The 23,855-nt window shown below is 43.8% G+C and overlaps 1 protein-coding gene across 2 annotated transcripts in view; it reads left to right on the plus strand.

Moving 5' to 3' along the window:
- The window catches only part of LOC142557006 (uncharacterized), a 304,338-nt gene that overhangs the window by 21,670 nt on the left and 258,813 nt on the right, over positions 1-23,855 (plus strand). The window contains exons 3-5 of one of the 2 annotated variants that reach the window (XM_075668538.1): positions 5,059-5,185; positions 7,712-7,852; positions 21,314-21,330. In XM_075668538.1, coding sequence (XP_075524653.1) covers positions 21,315-21,330 — 16 coding nt within the window. In that variant the 5' untranslated portion in view covers positions 5,059-5,185; positions 7,712-7,852; position 21,314. The remainder of the gene's footprint in view (positions 1-5,058; positions 5,186-7,711; positions 7,853-21,313; positions 21,331-23,855) is intronic. The other variant, XM_075668539.1, reaches the window with a different exon arrangement.

The following is a 23,855-nucleotide window of genomic DNA, read 5'->3' on the forward strand; positions in this document are numbered from 1 at the left end:
TCTTAACGCTTATAGTGCGCTATATTTCTTCAGTATATTTTGTCTTAAATGAACCGCACCCTTCTTGGCCAATCCTTCATTGTTTCTATGCGCGATATTACATAAATCATCATCATCAGCATCATCATCATTGCCATCGACAAGTTTTTGTTACGCGGTGTGAGAGGGAAATTTTATTGTCAGGAAAGACTGAGAGGTTAACCGGAGCTGGTGCTCTCTGGTGTGATACTCTGCAGTGGGAAAGAGGAAAGGGCAGTGCAAAGTGTCTGGATGCATGATGATGCGAATATAAGCTGTGAAGGGCTTACGTATATTAGACAGTGGGTCTACTACAGCTGCTCGTCTAGTTTCCTGTCATGTAGGAACTTCGACAGAGTTTTAACAGTCGGCATTGAGATTGCAGTGTCAGAGCATGAGCCAAGATTAACGTCCTACGCTGTGAAGATAGTAACAGGATAGGATAGGAATAAAACTTATTTATCCAACGGTTATTGCTCTTGGTGCCCGGAGCGATGTAACAGAATCAGAACAATGATTTTAAGGTCATCAACATCGTCGTCATTTTCTGCCTGGTAAGCGCGATACGATACGATTATGTTTGGCGGCTATGAGGAGCAAGTAATCCCATTTCCACTTACAAACACTGACAATAATGGCGAGGCGCAAAGCAAACAAATTGTGTCTAATGGCTCGTGAAAAGCATCTGTAATGCAAAATACAGCGAGAAATATTTCGGTCGTATATGATAAAACTGGTGCGCATTCGTGTTGATTTGAGGCTCATGCAGCCCCTATATAAAACATTTGCGTCCTTGCTTTATATTGGCCCGATTACGCTACTTTTACCTAAACATTGCGCTTCATATTGGTAATTAGCAGTATATTTGTGATATTTTTTTGCAATTGATCCTTAGCGTTTCATCTAGATGCTATTTAGTTTACCTTTGATATGATCGAAAAAGCTTCGTTTATCACAAAAGCTGCATTCAGCGGGATTTTCCAAGTTTCTCTCGTTTCTGATGTTTACTCAACTGTCTTGAGCATTCGCAGTGACGTCCGACGAACGATAAAATGTGGTCTGAAACGTTTGCATACTGCAATGGAGCAGGTGACGATGCATTCCACTCGGATATTGTGTTTAGCAGCTTGCAGTGAATGCTTGGAGCGTTTCCAGGCTCGAGGACGAATTTTGAGTAGGTTGGTAAATGCGGAGTCCCGGGCCGTGTACTTAGCGTTAGGCTTACAATCGAGCCTTAGCGTTTCTTGTTTTTGTGGATGTCGCCGCAAAGAGCACAAGTACCCGTTATACATTGTTCCACTAGCTCCCAAAACACATCAAGGCCTTTCTCATGAAGTAGTAGTTGGGCTGATCAATGTCTGAAGGTTATTGAATGATAAAAACATGGTTAATTGGAGCCACTGCTCTAAGCAGTTCAAAGGTACGTCCGTACTGAATATGAAGTAGTAAATTCAGCCTGTTTTCTTCCTGTGTTGTGTTCGTATACAGTGTGAAAATTTGAGATATTGGGTATTGCGGTAGCAGGGAGGTAACAGAGGCAATGCAGTTTGTAGCTGTGCATGTTAGCGGCTTTCACCGGAAAGCTTGGATGTTTATAGCACATACAAACCATCCAAAAATTATTATTGTTGCCACAAAACATGGCTTGTCCCTACGAGGTGTACCGTCCACGCTGGAGTTAATCCAATGTGCCCTCAAAAATATAGAAAAAGGAGCAAAAAGAAGCGAGTCCAAAACAACCTATAGGAATTGTATTCACAAAAATATAGAAAGAAAAAATATACAATGTAAAAAAGCTGTGCAAAGAAAATCTAAAAAAAGGAGTTAAATTATGAAACCTTCTTCTACCATGGTGGCTCTGTGTGATTCGTTTTCTTGCTGATGACTATGTCGGGCGGTTCCGTATGAAGCGATGGCAGCGGAGTTCCTATATAGGCGAATTGTGAAAAGCGCTTCCTTGCATCAGGTTGTGTGTGCAACAAGCAACTGGAGTGTTGATACGCATGCCTCCGCTACAGTGACTGTCATAACCCAGGTGCTCTTTCTCGAGTGGAAATACATTTTAAATTTATTACCTACAAAGCTACCATATGAAGAAGTTATGTTGACAAGCAAATATAGGCGGGTCCCAGGCATACGTGGGAATGGAGAAGAGGCGTTGTTCTTTAAGGACTGAAAAGAAAGAAATCTATGCAAGTATTCGCCCTTCTAAAGTTGTTTCACTCATTTGTTTACAAGTAGGCAAATCCCCACGATCTGGTGTGCACTCAGTTTAAACAAGACAGTAGCCTTCTACTCGGTGCACTTTTGGGCCTCCCACAGCTTTACACTGAGCAAACTTTGTTTGGCAGGTTTGCCTTTTTGTATGACGGTTACCCTCAATGGCAATTGTCCAGAAACCTTGTTTGCCATATGCCTAGGTAAATCTACAAAATATTGATGAACAATTTTATGATATCAAATGAAAAGCGAAATACCAATAGTTTAGAAATGTAGCAAGAAAATTCACCTGTATAGTGGTAAAATTTCTTATTAGGTAAGACATCTGTATATGGTAATGTAAAAGACAAAAGGCTTCCAAAAACAGCACTGGCTATGGCAAGGTATAACCTAGGTAAAATTATCCGTTTGAAATGTCTGTGCAATTGATAAGAAACAACCGTGTGGTTAGAAGTAATGAATTGCCTCATGGACCTGAAAATGGCCAGGAAGGGAAGAATGCCTAAGCAACTCTATACAAATTTCTGTCCATGACAGCTACTCGAAAGGTGCACTGTAGAGAAGGAAATAATTTTTTGAGTGTGGTAGAGATTGTTATTAGATTGGAACAGTAGATGAGAGAATTAAGCTAAAGTTCTTACGGACGACTTAAATAGTCAGGCATGACTGCCCTTCTCCTGAATTCAGCAACGAATGACGAAGGATGAAAATGTCGAAGAACCTTACCAAGGACAAATCAACGAAGAAACTCGTCGAAGGACTTATGAACAGAAGAGAGCCACTGAGCACCACTCTCGCCAAATTATCTGCTACTTTATTCAGCATTATTTCTTGTTGACATTTTACCCACACATACCTAAGTAGGGTAAACTGCGAAGCTACCGGAAATGATGTGGTTAAATGATGTATGTTCTGCAGTAAGAGATGACCATGAAGTATAAAACTCGTTAGTATAAGTACTGCTTACATCGATGAATTGACATCTTCGTTCACAATGGGCTCCTTATGTTGTAGACTTTTTTTGCCTTCTCTGTAACCTTCAGTTTTGTTATTCTCAACTTCACTTCTTCCTCGTTGTTTTGCTTGTATAGTGGGACATGTAGCTGGAGGCCTATAATAATTCTGCAGAAATGGCTAAAAAGAGCCACTTTCACAGTGGCACAGGGAACGCTGGAGGCCCCACTTAAGGCGTTAAAAAGTGTTAAGGTCTTATGAACTACTTGACTGACGCCAGATGTACCTGAATACTACGTCCTTTCGGTGGCGGAGAATGTTGTCGAGATATCGCTGCAGTTCATGCCTGATGCTGAGTTACGTGCCATTGAAGACTTCCCTATAAACGTCGAGGTTAAACCTTCTGAGATAAGAAAAAAAATGGTCTCAAATCCATGCTGTGAAGGTGGTTGGACAGCGAAGCTGTAAACGACAAACAGAACGAGCACCGATTGTGACGGGGTGCCGACGTTTTCTTTTCGCGCTCGTGTGTAGTGGCACATACCCTGTCACCCAAGCTGTGTCTTGAGTAATACATGAGCAGCGAGCCATTAAAATCTTGGTGGGGTGGAGGAGTTGTGAGTGAGAACCAAATACATCTTGTTCATGATGTATGAAGGATGGCTTGGGATAAAACGAGTGCTACGTATTAATCGAACGGCTGTTCCAATACTGAAGACATCCCGTCAGTGGGCTGCAAGGGCTGGTGGGCCTACTGCCGAGATTCCTGGCTCGTTAGTGCGCCTGGGCCTTTTGTGCTCCCAACTAGCACTGTTATGTTGATTCCTTCATATGCCAATTAGATATTGAACCTTGGTATTAGTTGCACATACCCCGTTGGGAAACTTGGCAAGAACATTGTAGTTCAATATAAATGTAAGAAAGGGAAATAAAATGCACGCGAATGTAATCAAAATTATACATGCTTGAGAAATAATAAGATTATGGTTAAGGATGCCTTTAGATTGGAGAAAGAAATAAAAGCAAAAATACCGTCAGTCGAAATTGAATTTCTAGGCACATAAAGACACCTTAATTTCTGAATTAATATTCAAATCATGTTGACCTTGAAGTAATGCCCAGATTTCCGTGGCTAACCTTCCTGTCGCTGTGCAAAGTGTCGATTGCCCCGCAGGTAGCTAGCTTTAAACATTTAGGCTATAAGGTTATATAAGAAGGTCGACAACAGTTTATGGGGTTCGTTTTTACATATTGAAATATTTTTGACAAGCAACTACAAAATGACATTTCGTATTCCCCATAAGAGAAGCTGTGCGGTGATAGAAACAAACCAGCCATGTGTAGGTGAAACTTTAGAAATGGAATTTTTCAACGTAGCCTAGTGATTGTTGCTGACGTCTGCTGCCTGAAACCTACTCTCCCTTTCCCCCTCTATCCTCTCATCTTTTTTTCCCCACCCCCATTCCCCATTTCGCTGCGCCGTGCTCCCATATGGGCTGCAGAACTGAGCGTATTTTCCGTCTCCAAAATCACGAAGAAGAAGAAGAAGACTTCAAGTGTTCGTGTTTCACAGAGTTTACTGTTCCAGTTTATTAAAGAGGAGGCCTAAAATTCGCAAAGCACCTCTTTGACTCTTAAGTATAATTCCCATGAAGAAAGCTAATGCCATTCGTATTCTATTCAGCGACGCGCCCTGCGAATCTCCAAACTTCGTCTTCTTCAAATCAGTACCATGAGTTATAGGTGGTTATGCAACTTCATGCGGGATTACAGGCTCAGGTGGTCTATTTCTATTAGAAATTCCGCAAGGAACGTAGAGTAACTATGGGCGTAGGTCTGCAAGTGCGTTTATTCGCTTTGTTTCAGCTCGCGGCCAGCCATCTCCCAGGAGCGCCAAAGACGAGGCGGTTGGATAGGCGTGCGCACGTACCCCGCGCAGCACCCGCGTTCGAAGCTCGTGAACCGGCCAACGGCCCACTTTCCAGCCCGGAAGGTAAGCGAACGGACGCACTTTTCTGTCCTCCGCCTTTCTCTTGGGGAATCTCGATCCCTGGCGCCTTGTAGCAGGCCTAACAGCCTGCCGACACCGCCTTACGGTGTCGGAAAGGAGAGGCACCCGGCACGCGTTCCGATAGGCTAGCTTTCATTTTTCTCCTTTGCACTAATTTATAGGAATCTCGATCCCTGGCGCCTCGTAGCAGGCCTAACAGCCTGCCGACATTGCCTTACGGTGTCGGAAAAGAGAAGCGCCGGACAAGCGTTCCGATAGGCTAGCTTTCATTGTTCGCCTTTGCACTCATTTATGGTATCTTTGCCAGGTCGTTTCGGAGCGCGATCGCGTTGCGTTCAGCTTTTCGTTGTCAGGCGCCCAGTGCTCTCGGGCACTTCGAGCCCTGGGGGGTGTGTTCTGTAATGTTTACCTAGTAGGTATGCCCATTTGGTCGTCTGATACTGAAGTGCTGCTTGGCTGGGGGCGCCTGTCTCCTTCCGGCCTGTTAACCAGTCCAGCCAATCAGAACTTGAGCTGTAGACGAAGTCGACGTGTCTACTACGTGTACACTTGCAGCATACACCTCCTGGCGTCGGAGAAATCGTCGAGATTTCGCAACGTCTTCGGAACGCAGCGTCACCGCAGTTGGCAACGGCTGACCGTAACTGTTGCCTTCTAGCGTCTCGCGTTCGCCACTAGGCAGTGCTGATAGCTATGGTTATAATATGGTAGATAGAATCGGATGGTTGTTTTGTTATGGGGTTTCGCATCTGCCGTTGCATCCTCCCAGAGCGAATTACACGTACGGCTTCCGTACTTGTTGTCGGCGTGTGTGTTCCAGGAACATTGAATCTGCCCGACTCGTAGGATGAAGGCAACCAGTCGAAGATACCTTAAGGCTCGGCGCTTACGCTTCCAACTGGCATGGCATGGACTATAGGAATTAGGGGCCATGTTTGCTAAAAATTAGGAAAAAGGGGTGTGCTTTTTTAGCACTTAGCTACATTTGGGTGGATGTCTCATTTTTCATTTAATAATGACTTCTCTCCACCTTGCGGGTTTCCACAGAAATAGTACGTCACTCTTGCCTTTGCTTCGAGTTGATAAATTTCACTTTGCCCTACCATCTGCTAGCCGCCTAGTTACCTCTGATGATAGAGCGGCTGCTCCGGAAACGCGGTGGTTCCGGGTTCGAGTTCAGACTAGAACGAATATTTCTTCAACTTTGAGACCCGTATGGCCTTCCTTCTTAGCACTTATTCTCTCCACCTTGCGGGATTCCGCAAAACTATTACGTCAATCTTGCCTTCGCTTCGAGTTGTTCATAAATTTGATTTCACCCTACCACCTGCTTGCAGCCTGGTTAGCTCGCATGGTAGAGCGGCTGCCCCTGAAAGGCGGTGGTCCCAGGTTTGAGTCCGGGAACATGACGAATTTTTCTTCCATTGCTAGGCGTTTGTTTCGAAGCAGTCGTTTCTTTCGAGGAACTCGTATGAGCATCTTTTGTAGCAGTTAGCTGCGTTTGGGTGGATGTCTCATTTTCCCTTTATTAATTACTTTTCTCCACCTTAGAAGTTGCCGCAGAACTAGTACGTCACTCTTGCCTTAGCTTCGAGTTGGCTTTGCCCTACCATGTGCGAGCCGCCTGGTTACCTCAGAGGGTAGAGCGGCTGCCCAGGAAAGGCGGTGGCCCCGGGTTCACTTCCCGGACCAGGACAAATTTTTATTCAACTGCTAGGCTTTTCTTTCGAGGAACCTGTATGGGCTTCCTTTGTAGCACTTATCAGCTGCCTACGTTTGGGTTGATGTCTTATTTTTCTTTTAATAGTTTCTTATGATTAGTTCACCTTTGACTTTTCTGCGCTTCGCTTTTCGCTAAAACATTTCAGTAACGTCATGGTTCCGCTGTTAATACCGCAAATTTGTTATTGGCGTCACTTTCAGCTGATGGAAATATGAATGAAAGATTACGAAACAAGGTGGTAGGTTTCCGAAAAGATTTAAACTCAGCAGTTGTGTGCCGCGAGAACACCTGTGATTTTAAATGTAAGTGTTGATACAACGTTCGTACACCTAATAAGCCAAGCTTCGACAAGTATGTGTCAGCATGCGCGCCACACATTTATTGCACTGCTTTGTGCAAACCTGTTGGTACCGAAAATATCGTGCAGCAACTACGAACAAAATTTATATTTTAGGACCTAACTCGTTGCAAGCGCTCCTTATATTTTGTTTTAGCATCACTACTAGTATAGTGTGTTTCAGCAGACATGCATTGGGCAAATTTTCGCCCGCACTGACTCGCCATATCCTTCAGAGACCAGACTCAGGATTCTGGTTTGCGGGGCTGGGTCGCGCCCAGTGTTCGCAGGGTAGCGCGGAAGAGAAACGTCGTTGTAGTTGGAACCACTCGTATAGAAGTAGTCACGATGCATTTTGTCGCCATATTGCCGAATTTTTATTTCGTGATATCAATCTCACATGAACACTGGACGTTGGTGTTAACCTGCTCCCGTACCGTTTGCGTAGACCACCAAGGAAGTGCCCGGAGAACCAAGCACCTGTCTGGCAACTTAAGTCGCCCACCGGCATCCTAGCAAGACCCCACCTGGACTTCAACAAGACCTTACCAAGGCCCCACCCTGACCAAGAGGACACGACTACCAAGAAGTAAGTAGTGTTGATTTTCTGACTATATATGTATACACACACACACACAGATACATATATATATATATATATATATATATATATATATATATATATATATATATATATATATAGTCGCTGTATGAAGAAGTGCAGTGCGCCCTTTTAACAAGAGAAAGCCACAAGTAGCATAGCGATGTAATTTGCTTTAAACTGCACGCTTACGACGGCTTCACGGCAATGGGTTCATTTCAAATATTAGCTACATTGAAATGATTTGCGTAGTGTTTCTAATGTAGAAGGTCTGAGATGATGGAAATCTTATGTAGGAAAGTAGTGTCCTTTGTTGGTGAATGTCGCGATGATCAGACGGCAAGCTTATAATGCGTTTCCATTCCTAAGGTTCTTCACTCGCTTTCCGGGGCTCTGTATCTATATATCTGTTTGTATTGAACCGCTTTCCCGCCAACCTTGGTCACTGTGCAGTATATGGTCCAAGTGTTCTGTATCTATATATCTATGTTTGTATCAAAACGCTTTCCCGCCAACCTTGATCAGTGTGCAGTATATGATTCAAGTGTTAGAAAATTGGGCTATTGTGTTGACCGAACAAGGTTCGAAACAAACCATGGGAGCAATTTGAGCCACTGAGTATGTTGCAAGGTGCTCTTCAAGAACCTCTTTCCTTTCTATAGCGGGCATTATATATTACGGGATAGGGTATGTAGTGCTCCTTAAAGGGCCCCTCACCAGGTCTGGCCATTTTTAGCTGACAAACGCCGGTCACACAATGCGCGCTAACGATCGTGTCTGCTAAGTATTACGTTGCTACGCGCCGCGAAAAGCTCTGATATTTCAAACCGAACGCCGTCTTCCCTTCTCCTCACGGCCGCCGCCCTACAAGCCGGAGGTTGACGTACGCGTGCTACCGCGCCTACATACACGTATCCGTGCTTTGACGTCGCTCGGGGTGACAGGTGACTTATTATTATTGAAGGCAACATCTGTTATTTGTGTAATATGTAGCTAGAATAGACGAACTAAAGCTTAGAGCAATAACAAGACACACAAATGCAATGTCTGCTTGTTTTTGTTTTACTTCACACCGCAGCAAGGAAGATGTAGTTCTCTTTTGCCTGCTTCTTCCCACGTCTTGCGGTCGCGTGTCCAGACAACAAAAGCAATGAAGGGGGCTAGTTGGCGAACGTTCATGGTTATATTGCGCTTAATTTTACACTGACGATATGAAGTGAAGGACAGTTCGCCAACTAGCCCCCTTCATTGCTTTTGTTGTCTGGACACGCGACCGCACGACGTGGGAAGAAGCAGCCAAAAGAGAGCTACATCTTCCTTGCTGCGGTGTGAAGTAAAACGAAATTTTACACTGACGATATGAAGTGAAGGACAGGGCATGGACATACGTAGCGCAACGTATGTCCACGACCTATCCTTCACTTAATATTGTCAGTGCAAAACTAAGCCCAATATAACGACGAACAGACCCCAAAAGTGTATCGTTTTCTACCGTGTTCCAGCGGTTGATCATGCTCTATGAACCGCTTGCGCATGCCTGAGTATTCGGGCTACACTGACTTATCTTAAAACTTCTTGTGCGCAAACAGGGACCGCCGCCTCGCAGGCGGTCCAGTTATGCTTAGGCCGACTCGCAGTTATGCTTCAAAACACTGACTTATACAGCGACTCTGAGGAGGTATTCTCTGGGAGTCCACCTAGTGGACTATCCATTTTGGCCGCTGCTGATTGACTGGGGCTGCTCCTTTCTTCATCGCTCGCACAGCTGCCTCCAATCAGCAGCGGCGGAAATGGACAGTCCACTAGGTGGACTCCTGCAGAATACCCCCACAGGTGTCCTCGTGCACAGCGCGCAAGACTGTGCCCTGCGCTAAACGAGACAATCAGAACAGCTCGCGCGCGACGTCGTCAGCGGATGTGCGCCGCGCAGCAAAAAAAAAAAAAAAAGCAACGGAAAATACATGAAGTCGGGGCCCGTGACGTATGCGTCACGTGACCCTCGAGCTCCGGTGTGGGAGATCGCAGGGAAGGAATTTTACTCTCGAAGGCGAGAAGCGGCAAGTGGAAAGAGTGCCTCTTGGCAATGGCTCTCGCCTCCTGAAATCATCGGTTCGCGGCACTGAAATATTTCTATCTCGGCTATTAATGGAGCCAATCTGAAAATTTCTTGCGGCAGAACGCTCCCTAGAGAGCTCGTTGCAACTTCCAGCTTACAACAGATATTTGAGTGTGCCGGGTGAGGGTCCATTTATTAGAACTCTTTGACGCTGACTTAAAGCACTGGATAGGTGCTTCTCTTTATGGACCGCTTTGATGCCGGAGTTTCTCACTGTCATCTGGTAAAGGCCTCTTTTCAATTTAGTTTAATGTTAATTTAGTGAAAACGTGTGTTGGCAGCCACCAATCCGGGCATAGCTTCCTTTGTGGTTGTCGTGCAAAATGTAATCAATGCAACATACTATGGTGCTATGGTTACTAGTGTGCACGTGATATACGAGGCATTTTGCATCATCAAAAAAGGTTACATGGGTGAGTTTGCCTGTGATATCTCTCCTCACCTAGGAATTCGTGCATGTTGCACTTGGATGATGGCAAACATTTGTTTGTGGTCTTTTTTATATTTTTCGTCATGGCTATTTTCCTGAAATCGTCTACGTTTAAAGAAAAAACAAACAATTATTTAGTTTGCGGATGGGCCAGTTCCTACTTCGGCATATACTCATCTCCCGTCTACCTATTCAAGCTCCAGTAAATATTGCTGTGTACGCAATGAAATATTGGTTGACAGCGCTTCGTCTGTCTAGTCGCCGTGGTTGCTTGGTGGCTTTGGCGTCGCGCTCCTAAGCACGAGGTCGCAGCATCGAATCCCGGCCGTGGCGGACGCATATCGGCGTGGTGTTTCTTTGGTGCCCGGGCGTTTGGCCACCCCAGGTGGCCAAAATTAATTCGGAGTCCCCCACGACGGCCTTGCTAATAAAGAGATCGTGGTTTTGGCTGGTATAAGAGATTTTTCTACCTATCGGTAACGTGCTGTTGTTGGCCCTGATACATCGTCTAAGACAAAACATGGCTATGAATATATAAGGAAAATACAAAGACCGTACGTTGTCAGACGCAAAATAAATTCTTACCTTGATGACAATGTGGATTTCAACTGCAATCTTTTGCATTAGTGATCGGGCGTGTCCAAGAAATTTTCGTTCGGTATCTAAGATAACCGTGCTTTAGTAGGTTATTGTTCGAACCTTGAATGACGTAGTCACAAACGTGAACAGAACGTGGGAGGTGGATTAAAACTGTTGCTCTTGTTCTTTGTTGTTGATCATATTCTGGTATTAAGGGCGCTTAGCACGCCTTAATTACGAAGAAAACAAGAATATTTCCCAAAGCGAAATTTTAGTCTCGTATGAACGGGATTGTTTTTAATAATGTTCATTAAAAGTGAGTTTCTAATTCATGAATTCCTGCGTGAACGAAACCACTTCGTCCTAGTAGTGTAAATGTTAGCTTGAAACGCGCGTAGCTGGTGTTTTCGAGAAAGACTCAAGAGCTTGTTTTACGCAATCTTACTTAACCACCGGTGTCCAGACTACTGCACGAACTGCACAAATTTCACCGCGTCAGATCGCCGCTTTGTCAACGTTATTACTCTACCACTCCTGCGATGTCCCAGCCACCCTCCCCACCCACGCCACCATTCCTCACACACACTCCTAAAGTGCTGCCACATCAACTTCGAGACTTCACCGCTATTCGGCGGTCAACATTTTATCGCCTTTTTCACTTCTTTCGGATGGCGGTAGTTATCGGCAACTCCTTCAGTGTGAAGGCCAATTATTTTTTTTATCGATTCGGTGCCTGCGCGATTAACACGAGTTGCGTTCAGTTGTCACCATCTATTCAACGCTCACGCGCGTCACTGTTGCTGTGGTAGTTCAACCTTCTCTGTTTAGACTGATCCAGGGACGAGGAAAGGGATTCGGTTCGTAGTCAGCTGGTCTGTACGCTCGTGCAACGATTTGCGGCCGGTGATAACGGCACTTGCATTTAACTTTTGCTTATGCTTAATTATTTTCTCGAGTGACGGCTCGCCGTGACGCTGGCAGATACTTGGAACCATATACGTGGGATATGGGTTAAATTAGGTGCAAATTAAAATAATGCCAAACAGCGTACGTCATCAAGCCCTGCAGTAACCCTTAAACGCATAAGCAATATGTCGGTCGTCCGTTACATCGTCTGGTTTTTACCCTAATTGTACGATCTACGAAGGGAAAGAGCCAAGCAACAGCCAAACAGGAAGAAAAAGCGAAAATTAACACATTTAACGGTTGTTTGTAAAAATATGGATCAAAATCCTTATTTAAAAAGTTAGTAGAGAAAGAGCCACTAGACGTGAAGGACGAATCCGTGCGTTTTGAATGACGCTTCTACAGTCGAACCACCTGACGTAGCCACCTGACCTGGGGCCTCTGCTGTGCTTATAGGGGTGTTTTTCTAACCTTCCTCGGTGGGCGCAGTACGTCTAGAACCGCAGGATCCTGCGCTCTACGCGCTTCTACGGGACCGACGGCCAGGCATGGTTAGGCAACTTCCCAAATAACAATGCGTGTTGGTTTCGACACTTAACTTGGTAAAGCAGTAAACGAATAATCCAAACAAAATTTGATTGTTCCGCAAGTATACGTTTCTCTGATTCTTCCAGAGCTAATCCAAAAAAAAAAAACGCTACTAGAAATCTTTGTTTGCACTTGTACTTTGCACTTTGTAAAAGCTGTCATTTTTATAAAATATAGCTGAGAGTCATAACCTAGAGAAGTGATTTCGCTGGGATTTTATCAAACAAGCTCCGTAATATGGACAAAAAACGCATAACCTCGTACTTACGATGAGTTATCGTGGTTAACGGGATGTTTGAAAAAGACAAACAAATCCTAAATTACGTTATTGAACGCGCATGCACCACTGCGAGAATGAGATTCCTTGTCGAATTTTATAAGTATTACCGATCATTGGTAACTTAGTTATGTTAAAACAAAATATGTCTAGTTAGTTTAACTTGGTAGACAAGGCTTTAGAAATGAGATGGTTATTAACGCGCTTTAAAGGAAATAGATAATCGTGCTGCGAAGATGTGTTAGCTCTTCCACTTTATTTATTGTGATAACCAGTGATAAATTACGGGGAAGGGACTTGAAGGCTAGTAAAGAAGCTCATCATTAACTTAAGGGTCGTGCAAAGAACAATGTAACGAAAATTGCTAGGCGTAACTTTAAGAAAGAGGAAGCGAGCGGTGTAGATCAGAGAGCAAACTCAGAAACCCGTGTTCTAGTTTAGCGGAATAAAACCATTTTTGTTAAAATTCTCGTAATATGCGAGCTGTATCAACTGTCTTGCGGATGTGAAATAAATGTGTAGGTCGGAATTATCCGATCTACTTCGGCAAAGACCATATTTAAAATAAACTGAATGGAGCAATTATGGAAGTTGTCACGCAGTAAGTCAATAAACAATGTTTCTTCCCTACGTGTAGCTTCACAATTAGTATTTTGCAGTCGTAAATCTTTTCCTTATTGGCCAATGTCTTGAATTTAGCACAAAATGTAAAAGTTAGTAATCGTTAATTGGTGATGTGGGTTTTATCGCTACTTTTGCTGGGCTTGTTGGTACAAAGCTGTTTCGATGCGCTACGACGTCAACCAACATAAAGTACAGGGTTATAAAGCGCATCATTTGCAGCTACGATAATCTGATGACAGCTTCATTTGTTTAGGAAAGGTGTCAAGGTGGACAAATGCGTTCACTGACTACGGGGATGGCGTTGCGAAACGAGCATGACTATTCAAATGTAGAATCAATGAATTGATGGTGAGAGCTGCACAGAGCAGGCAAGTGAATTACTGAAGTAGTAAGGAACCATTACTTAATTATCGTGCCAAGGCATCTTTGCGCCTGACGAGTACATGGATGTTGGTAAGATTTAACACCAGCGGGAGTCATGGTGCATATTCAAACGTCGACTTGCCTTAGTTTTGAGAGAAAGCTCGTGTTTCCTCTCCCAGTCATTCACTCGGCGGTCTGTCTGGCCAACCACTAGTAAGCAGTATTTCGTACACCGTGCCAACCGCTCAAGCCACACAGGGCCTAACACGTGTTTTTCCGATACTGAAATGCGTGGCCATATTAAAAAAGCAAGATGTATGCATTGAAAGATAGGCAAAGTAATGTCATAAGTAATTTGAATCATGCTGTTAGAGCAGCATATTTCAATGCTGACCTGAACAGCACCCAGAGCTGACACGGAAGCTTCATTAGTCTTAGTGGCTAATAAGATACAGGTGCTCCCGCTAAAGCTAGTTATGTTAGAAGGGCATTTCAAGGCATGTCTTGGGAAAAAGTGGCAGGAAATAAATTAATCTGTTTCTTGAAATATGGAGGAGATATGCTTGAAAAGCTTGCACCCCTTTACAGTCAATGCCTGCCCCGCAATTTCAATGGTAACATTATACAAACAAATGAATATTACGAATTCCTATAAAACCCGGCATGTTAATGAATTAAAAAAATTAAACACGTCAGGTTGCTTTCAGTATTGTATGAAACACTGGCTAGGATAATTTACAAGAGCATAAGGGTAACACTACCGCTCAACCAAGAGAACAGGCTTGCTTTACCAAGGGATATTCTAGAATGGATCATGTTCACGTCATCAATCATGAAAGCGAAAAATGTGCGCATTACAACAAAACGCACTATCTGATTTTTTGTAAATTAAATTGTATTTCATTCAAGAGAAACCAGTAGTTATTGAATCATTGCGTAATCAAGGAGTACAGAAGGCATACCTGAGTATATTGAGAAATGTCTAAATTATACATCTACCTTGTTTCTCCACAAGTGGAGAAAAAACCTATCAATGAAGGAATCAGTAAAGGAGACAATTTGTCCAATGTTATTCACTACATGCTTAGAAGTATTCAAGGTATGAGAAAGGGAAGGCTTAGCAGGGAGAATCAAGAAGGGTGTGAATATCTCCACACCCTTCGGTTCCCAGATGACATTATGCGGTTGAGCAACATTGACGATGAATTGCAACGAATTATTGAGAGCCTTAACCGAGAATGTGTAAGAGTAGCGTGGAACTTCATTACGCAGAAGTTATCAAGGGAATAAGAATTAATAATCGCCAGTCAGGCGTTAGATATTGTCCAGGAGTAAGCTTACCTAGATCAATTATTCACAGGCACCCTGATCACGAAAGGGAAGTTGAGATTAAAATAAAAATGGCTGTGAGAGCTTACCACTGTCGTTGGAAAAAGAGCTGTACACTAAGGGCATTCTACCTGTGATAACTTACGGGGTTGGGATTTCAAGGCTAGTAAAGATCATGAACAACTTAAGCGTTGCGCAATGAGCGATGAAACGAAGAATGCTAGGCGTAAGGTTAAGAAACGGGAAAAGAGCGGTGTATATCAGAAAAAACGCGGAAACCCCGATTGTAGTTCACAATAAGAGAAAGAAATGAATCTTGCCAGGCCGTGTAATCGCATGGGAGACCACCGGTAGAGCAGTAGCGTTACAGAATTGATGCTAAGGAAGAGGAAGTGGAGTCGAAGACGGCAGCAACTAGGTGGGATGAAGAAATTAGGAAACCTGGTGGCGCAGGTTGGAATCAGCTAGCGCGCGACCTGGGTAATGTGAGAGGCCTTTGTCTTATAGTGGACAACGTCGTTCTCTTCGTTCTTTCATCTGGTTGTCTGCGCGGCAGGCGTGCTTCATGACAGGTTGTGACAATAGCATGATAGTGATAATCAAAAAAGCACACCCTCTTACTCTGCGCAGCACAACACGTCGGTTCTATGACTGTCTGTTTAAATAGAAATGCTTCTTTAACAATGTAATCACGGTTCTATTATTGCGCTGCACATAGGTATTGGCGCACCCTGAAACCTCTCCTATATAGGTGAAAATTTTTCTTAGAATTAGCTCGCTCTGAGTGACTGTCTGTCGTGTCCTTGTCCTTTCTTCACTTTGTTTCGCGTCGTTACATATTGTAATGGTGCTTGTCTATCACCGGCTGAGAAATATTAGACTTATCGCTGTTGTATATTTTGTCACCAAACCTTATGCAAACAGGCTATCGTGGCGCCAGTAGAGTTGTACATTCCATAGCACATACGATAACCAGCAAATACACGGGCACCTTACGATCCATTTGAAAATAGCCCACGTATTTGACCCAGAGATCAGATTGCCACAATCGCCGGCCGTGCTCTTAGACTTCCTTAGTCTTGAGTCCTTTTTTACCTTGCTGGGCACAAGTTCACCCATTAAACATTTGGTATGCGTTGCTCATCACCATTTTCGCTTCTGGTTCTTCACCGTCACCGCAACGTAACACCAGGTGAAGGTGGTTCAGTGTTCTAGATGCCCCCTTAAATTCGTAAGGCCTGAGCCGCGTAGACAACGCCAACGTCACCCCGAATTATAGAGCGACCTTAGGGTCATAAAAATAGCCCGAGAAGCACGTACTGAGCAGACCAGAGAAAACAAGACCATGTCATAATCCGCGATGACAGCCCCCCGCGTCTCACTATGCTCATGCAACCACCTGAAAGAACCACCTGCCTTTCACAAACTGAGAAACGGGAGGTTTTGGTGGAGACGCACGAAAGCGTCGCTTCCTTGATAAAAATAAAATAAAATAAAGATAAAATAGGTGATAAAAATAGCATGTCAAGTTACCGACCGATTTCCATTTTACCGCTTTTTTCGAATGGTCTAGAGAAAATTATTCAAAAACGGTTAACAAAATTTTGCAATAGGTATATAATATTATAAACAGCACAGCATGGTTTTTCGCGAGGTAAAGCTACCGAATCTGCTTTATTGTTTCAAAAAGAAATTCTTAACGCTTTTGAAAATAAAGAATTGAAAAAGAATAAAGAATTAAATAAAGAAAAAGAAATAAAGAATTGAAGAAAAAATAGAGCATGCATTGAAATCTTCGTAGATTTCTCGAAGGCTTTCGATCACCTTAATCATAATACCTTACTTAAAAAATTAGACCTTTTTGGCATACGTGGAACTCCACTTGAGCTATTGAAATCGCACCTACGTCATCGTGTACAATGCATTAAAATAGGGCCACATATATATCAATTTCAAACTATTACTGCTGGAGTCCCACATGGTAGTATTTTAGGACCTCAACTTTTCATGTTATATATAAATGACCTTGTTTTGACTAATAGCCAGCAGAAATTTGTAATTTATGCTGACGATTCATACAGTCTCTGGTTTCTGTTATTGACAATGTTCTTGATAAACTGAAGGCTTGCTCATAAACACAATAAATGACCATAAACACATATAAATGACCTTGTTTTGACTGATAGCCAGCAGAAATTTGTAATTTATGCTGACGATCCATACAATCTCGGGTTTCTGTTATTAACAATGTTCTTGATAAACTTAAGGCTTGCTCATAAACACAAAGAAACTAAAGCGGTTCTATTCAGTACAAGACAGTTTCCCATTCAACCCGATATAGATATATACATAGGCAATTCACCGGTACAGTTTGTAGACACTGTCAAGAATTTAGAAGTAATTTTTAACACCCTGAGCTGGGACTCTGATCAGTTCATTCTGAGTAAACTTGCAAAGTGCTTTAGAATTCTCGCAATATTGCGGCATTTTCTGCCCGAACATATAAAATCAATTATTTACAATGCACATTTTATATTCCACCTAAATTATTGTTTCTTGCTTTGGGGTACTACCGCTAAAACAAACAATAATAAAATATATATGCTTCGAAAGAAAGCTGTACGCTACATAGCAAACATAGACTACCTTGCTCACACTCAGGAACTATGCTCGTTACAAAATTTTGCCGATTAATACCGTGGACGAATATTACTTGGCATTAAAATACAAGCGATGCATACAAAATAACCAGCCTAGTTTTCTTGAATTACCCTGCCTCAGAGAAAATCTTTCAGAATACTCCTTTCCTAAGAAATTTGGCACATTCCCTTCACCCGCATAAATGTACGGAAAACTGATGTTCCGACACACCCTGTCTGCTGTTCTAAATAAATTATTGTCAAGGCGCATTATTCCGGAAACATGTTCACTAGTTGATGTGAGAAGTGCATTAATTCACTAAAATCTTCTTGAAAACCACGTTAATGTATTTTTTCTTATCTGGCTGCGATCTATCCTGTGTAATTTTATCTTCCTGCGAGGAATATCTGGGTGTCTTTTTATCACTATTATGCTGCGTTTTTTCTGTTCTTATGCTGTGTTCACAAACTCTTGTATGTCCGAGACGATTTTGCCCTTGTTAAATCGCCAAAACAATACCATGTCCTTTACAGTTAACGTTTTCGGTGTATGCCTTGTAGAGGGGGGCTCGGGCGTCCCTCAAGTGATTGTGTTCACTTTTTGCCCGGGCCTACTCGCATCGTTAACTTTTCGCGATGTAAATGAATTCCACTTTGACTTTGACAACGTCGTGAATTTAACCGTAGTGATGGCTCGCCTGTTCCTCATGCTGAATCCGACATGGCCGAAGCGAAAAAATCCGGGGACACCTAAGCGGGCCTCACGTGTTGTGAATGCGAAAGGAATATTGTGCAATCGTACGCTTCTGAGCGGCCCTTCGAACTATGAGCCCCTCGCGGGCAAGCAAATGCGTTATGCGTTCAGATGCTTGGCCGTGGCACTTGGATCCGTACCGTCATGTTACCGTGTCCGACTGCCGTAGAACCTAACGGGGACACCAGCGAGTAGGGCGCGGTAATTTTGACGTCACTGCTTTAGTGACGCTGGGCTTGGCAATGCCAATTTGAGTCTAAGTAGCATAATGTTATAAAGTAGATTGCAGAGGCTTGCTGTTTATGAGGCGCTGTTCTAGCGCACTAGTTAAGGCATCTGGGCGTGGGGTCGTAGGTTAGAAATTCACTACCGCCAAAGTATTCTGTTTTGTATATGCATCAATTTATTTATAGCGATTACCGAGGTGAAGTTAGAACGGAGGCGAGAGATTGTGCGGACGAGGAACGCGCGGATAACAGACTTTGGCGAGCAAGAGAGAGGGTGACGTTGCATCGCGGCGATGCCCTCTCCCCTAATCCCATACTTGACGCCCGAGCAAGGCAGCAGCTGTACGCATTCGTCCGCTTTGCGCCGTCGAGGTGTACACGTGGGGTGGCATCGCAGCCCATGGGAATTCAGGTGCCCTTTCCCTGCTGCTGACGCCTGCTTTTTCGCTCAATATGGCAATTGATGCTTTCCCATCAAAACGTTCGCTTCCTGCTTCGCGGTGTAAAGCGAGAACTGCTCGCCGGACTGATGCGCAATCCACCGAAGACTGTAGCCGAGTTGGTAAGAGGCCAGGACATGTGAGGAGACGCTCGAAATGCGCAATACCAGGCTGCGCGAATGACCTACGGTAGCTAAGGGAAGATGTACGAAGGCTGTTTCTAGTTTCGAAGCCCCAAGTTGCATCAAATGCTGAGATCCTCCTTGAAGAAATTCAGTGGTCAATAAAAGGTTCTCAACCACCTCACCCGAGCATCGGCTACGTCGCCGCCACCACACGCTATGTGATACTCCCTCCGGCGACGTGACAGGGCACCGCAAGCCTCGTCGGTAGCCGGCAGCGGCACTTGAGCGGCCACAAGTTGGCCCACATAATGCACCAAACTAGACAAACGCATCGTGCACTCCCCATCCCCGCCCGCTTTGCCTTCACTGCGAAGAAGCATGGCCTCGCCTAACACTACGGTGCATCGCCATCAACGCACCACGTCCAAAGCAAGGCGAACGATGACGTTGACCATGCAAACTTCCTCGAAGCGATTATGTTTCGGGATCCACGACCTTCCCTGTCTTCATCGCTAGGTTGCTCCATCTCGCCACAGCGGCGTCATTGCAGCCTCTCACGTCTGCTCGTTTTAGATTAGTTGCAAGTGCAGTGCACAGAACCAATATTGTTTTGCTTCGCAACTTCGTGCTTGCATTTCCAGAAACATATTCGGAAGTTCTGTAAAAACTTAGGCTTTATGTTGGAATATTGTTTATGAGCAAAGAGTTTGGCTCTGTTCTCGAGAACGCAAATTTCAATTGCATTGGTTCGATTGGGGAGGCCCTTTATGCGTTTAACATGTATTCGAAAATGAAAATCAGATTAGTTCTGAGGTAAAACTTCCTTTTAATCTGTCTTCTTTTCTGTCTTCCTACAGCTGCCGAAACTTACTAAAATTAGTGCATTTGTGTTTTTCAATGACGCTTCTTGTAACTTCAGGCTTAAAGAATACATTGTTGCGCCAAAAAAGGAAAATAAAGACTTGGGAAGGAAGAGTACGAAAAGACAGATTGAGCGCTGAACTTGCAACGATTTCAAGTTCTTTAAAAGAAACTGGCTAACTATCTGCTGCCAAGAGCCTTTCTCGCTTACGATGGCACGGAACAGAATTCCTTCCTTGTGGGATTTTGCTGTGAAAAACAGGGTTCAGGAAGCACCTTTACAATCACTTATTGCCTTGACTAACTTCGAAAGATGAAGTTCTGTGCAAAGGGCGACAGTTTGTTTCTTGACTCTTGTTGCCTTTTCTTTGACTAGGACAAAGTTCTTATCTACAGCTTGTTGTGCCTTGTCGCTAAGCACACCTCCTGAGAAGACCACGAAACGTCCTTCCTTATCAGACTGGAGAAGCTGGAGGTTATTTTCTTTGAAAAAAGTTACGATGGTCCTTGTAGGGTCTCTGGACTTGTCGGACCGCACATTGTTGGGAGCTCTACTAATGGCATCAACACCTTCCAAGAGGCATCTCTCCTGGTTTTCACTGGTGGCTTTCTTTGAAATCCGTCTATTTAAGGCTAGTAAATCATGGGCTCGTATACGTGGTTCATGTCTATACTTCGGCCCTTTGTCTAGGACACGAGTGATGCTTCCCGGGATTACGATATGGTCTTCCGGCACCAACAGACCCTCTTTTCGTGTTGCCTTCTTGTCTTTCGGGACATGAAGCAGTCCTCTAATGCAGTCCAACCACAAGAATTCGGTAGCTTGGGAGGCCTGACGTTTGAGAATCCTGAAACGCTGCTCAGCAATCCATGTAGGGTACGAAGCATAGCAAAGGACACGCAGGACATCCCAGCTATGTCTGACTTGAGCCCACAACTCCGAGCGAAGAATCTTGCAAATGCGCTTGATGTGACCTGTTAACGCCTTGAAAGGACCGAAAAGGAAACGGACCTCAGCTGGCACAAGTCCTTTCCGTAAGCAGAAAGCGATTAATCAGCTCGTTTTCAACGTGGAATCATATTGCCATCGCTGGGAAAAATTGGAATGAGGGCAGTGTCACCGACGTAGCGATAGTTCGTTACTATATTTTGCAAGGTGGTGCTAACGTTTCTTCTCTTCTTTTTTTTCAGCATGAAAAAGACGACTGGTAAGTCCTAAAGCGTTTTGCTTGAGCCCTTGTCTCCCGATACCACCGCGAACAATAATTTTTCATTCTGACAACATGGTTAGCTCAGTCACGCCCTACATGAAGCCTTGCTTGCTGCGTCTGCAAATGCACTGCCCCCTAACAAAGCCTATGCAATCGCATGACTTCCTTTGGGGTTAAAACTTGGCCAGCTATATCTTGCTCATGTCGAGGGCGAAATTACGCGTCTATTTGAAATGTGACTGTATTGCCGTTACTCGACATCTCCTGCATCCGCACCCAGTTGAATTATCTTGGAGAGATTTTTAGTTAATAGGCTGTAGCACTGAGGAAATAATTTGCCGCTGTCATTGGCTTTTGTGCAATTGACATTTAGCCCATACCTGAGACTTTCCCAACTGTGGCTGCTATACTGCGCCTTTGATAACTGAGCCATCGCTGTGTTCTCGAAAAGCTCGTATTTGGAAAAGTATGTCCAGTGGCCGGATAGTACCCGTGTTCTCCAGCACAGCAGCCCGATGTCTTAGCCGTTAGGCAGCTCTCGCCACCATACTTGCGTCGTGCCAAGGGCAACTTGACCTTTGTGATGATCGCTGCGTATGCCACATTACGTACAGTGGCAGGAGCTTTTGATATGCATGATGTGTTAGCCATTAAACACAGAAACTAACAGTTCTACAACTTTTATGTGTTTAAACAGTGCTTCGCCGCTTGTAGTTTCCAACTAGGTCAATTGAAACAGCGTCCACGTTTTTTTTTATACACTGACTCATTTCCGCGACACTTAGACATTGGCAGTTGGCGCAGGAGTTACAGCAAATGACGTGTTCATGCGTGCGCAACGCTTGCAGTCTGGCAGAGCTACGTTCTCTGTTCGTACTCTACTTTCGTGAACAGCTGCACTTGGCTTCCTCTCAGATGTCGTTTGCGACAACCCCACTTAAAAAGTAGTTTATAATGGCAATGCTTGCACGGACAATAATCGCTCACTTCAAGTGCACACGAGACTTCTGCGGACCTAAGTACTTGCTCCAGCGCGCAGTCCGGAGAGTATAGTGTTGCGGCCTTGACATTGGCATACTATAGTCAATACTATGGAACAGTATGCCATATAGCATATTAGTAAACGCTATATGCTCATTAAGCCGCATTCCTTTTTCCATGTCTTAAATCCACTGACGTTTATTACGATTTCTGCGTTCGTTTTGTTGCTTGATTGTTTCCGAATCATACAAATATTACCGATTTGTTCGAAGAGGTTCGCATCTATAACGCACATTTTGACTGCTTTCGAATAGATATCTTTGCCTCTCTTCTTTCAGACATGCATTAGCTATGCGTACTTTTTCTTGAACTTCGTAAAATTTTTGAAGCTAGCATTGAAAACACTTGGTGCTTTCATTCTGGTTTTTTTGCGGTTCACTGTTAAATCAGCAAATTCTAGTATGTCAACGCATTTATTCATGAAATATTTAAGATAATAAATGACAATCCTAAGACAAATAACTAATTTTTAATTGGTGGGAAAGCATAGGTTGCGCAAATATTACCCTTTGATGCGAAAACATTCTGCACTCATGCACTGAAGAATAACGCAGACACATCGTAACATTCCTATCCAATTCTTTAGAAGCTGCTAATGATAGAGCAGCAGGCATTTGCGTATGCTACACCTACGCTTGTTTACGCAATGCTTCAGTAAAATATCATTGGCTGTGGTTGTCACATGTAAGCATGTCAGCTGTTCCACTACCTATACTTTCCTTCAAGCGATCTTTGATCTCCTCTGTTTATCCGATATGGTCATAATCGCCATTACCATAATCTGTCAAATTTTTTGTTCACCGCAGGACAAAGGCCACTCGCCGGATTCTCCAATTACCCCTTTCTTACGCTAGCTGATTCAAGTTTGCTCGAGCAAATTTTATAATTTTATCACAGTACCTAATTTTCTGCTGTCATTCGCTTCCCTTGCCACTCATTCTGCAGCTCGAATGGTCCACCCGTTATTTACGCTACGCATTGCATAGCCTGCACAACTCATATTATTCTCTTAATGTCAACTAGAATATCGGCTACAGCCGCTTGCTTTGATTAACACTGCTCTGTTGCTGTCTCTTAAGGCTACGCCTAACAGTTTTCCTTCATCCCTTTTTGTACGGCCCTTAACTTATTCTCGAGCTTCGTTTTAACTTGCAAGTTTCTGCCCCATATATCAGTACAAGGAGAATACGACTGTACACTTGGATAACACTTTCAGTCAGGATTTGTTTCATACGACAGAGTGCCAGATATATATCTGGTCAAAACCCGGATAATGAACGAGCATTCGCTCGCCAATGTCTATTTGCTCCGCTATCTAAAGAAAGATTTCAATATTTGTTTCTTCGCCCGTCTTCCGACCATAATGTTCACTTTATGGGTATTTGTTTCCAACCAGGCATCGAGTGGCGTGTCAATCTCCTAGGTAAATGTCAATAGTCACTTCAAGTGTCAGTTTCCATCGTAAACTCTTGTTCAGATGA

Source organism: Dermacentor variabilis, chromosome 9 (assembly GCF_050947875.1).
Source record: "Dermacentor variabilis isolate Ectoservices chromosome 9, ASM5094787v1, whole genome shotgun sequence".
Lineage (NCBI taxonomy): Eukaryota > Metazoa > Arthropoda > Arachnida > Ixodida > Ixodidae > Dermacentor > Dermacentor variabilis.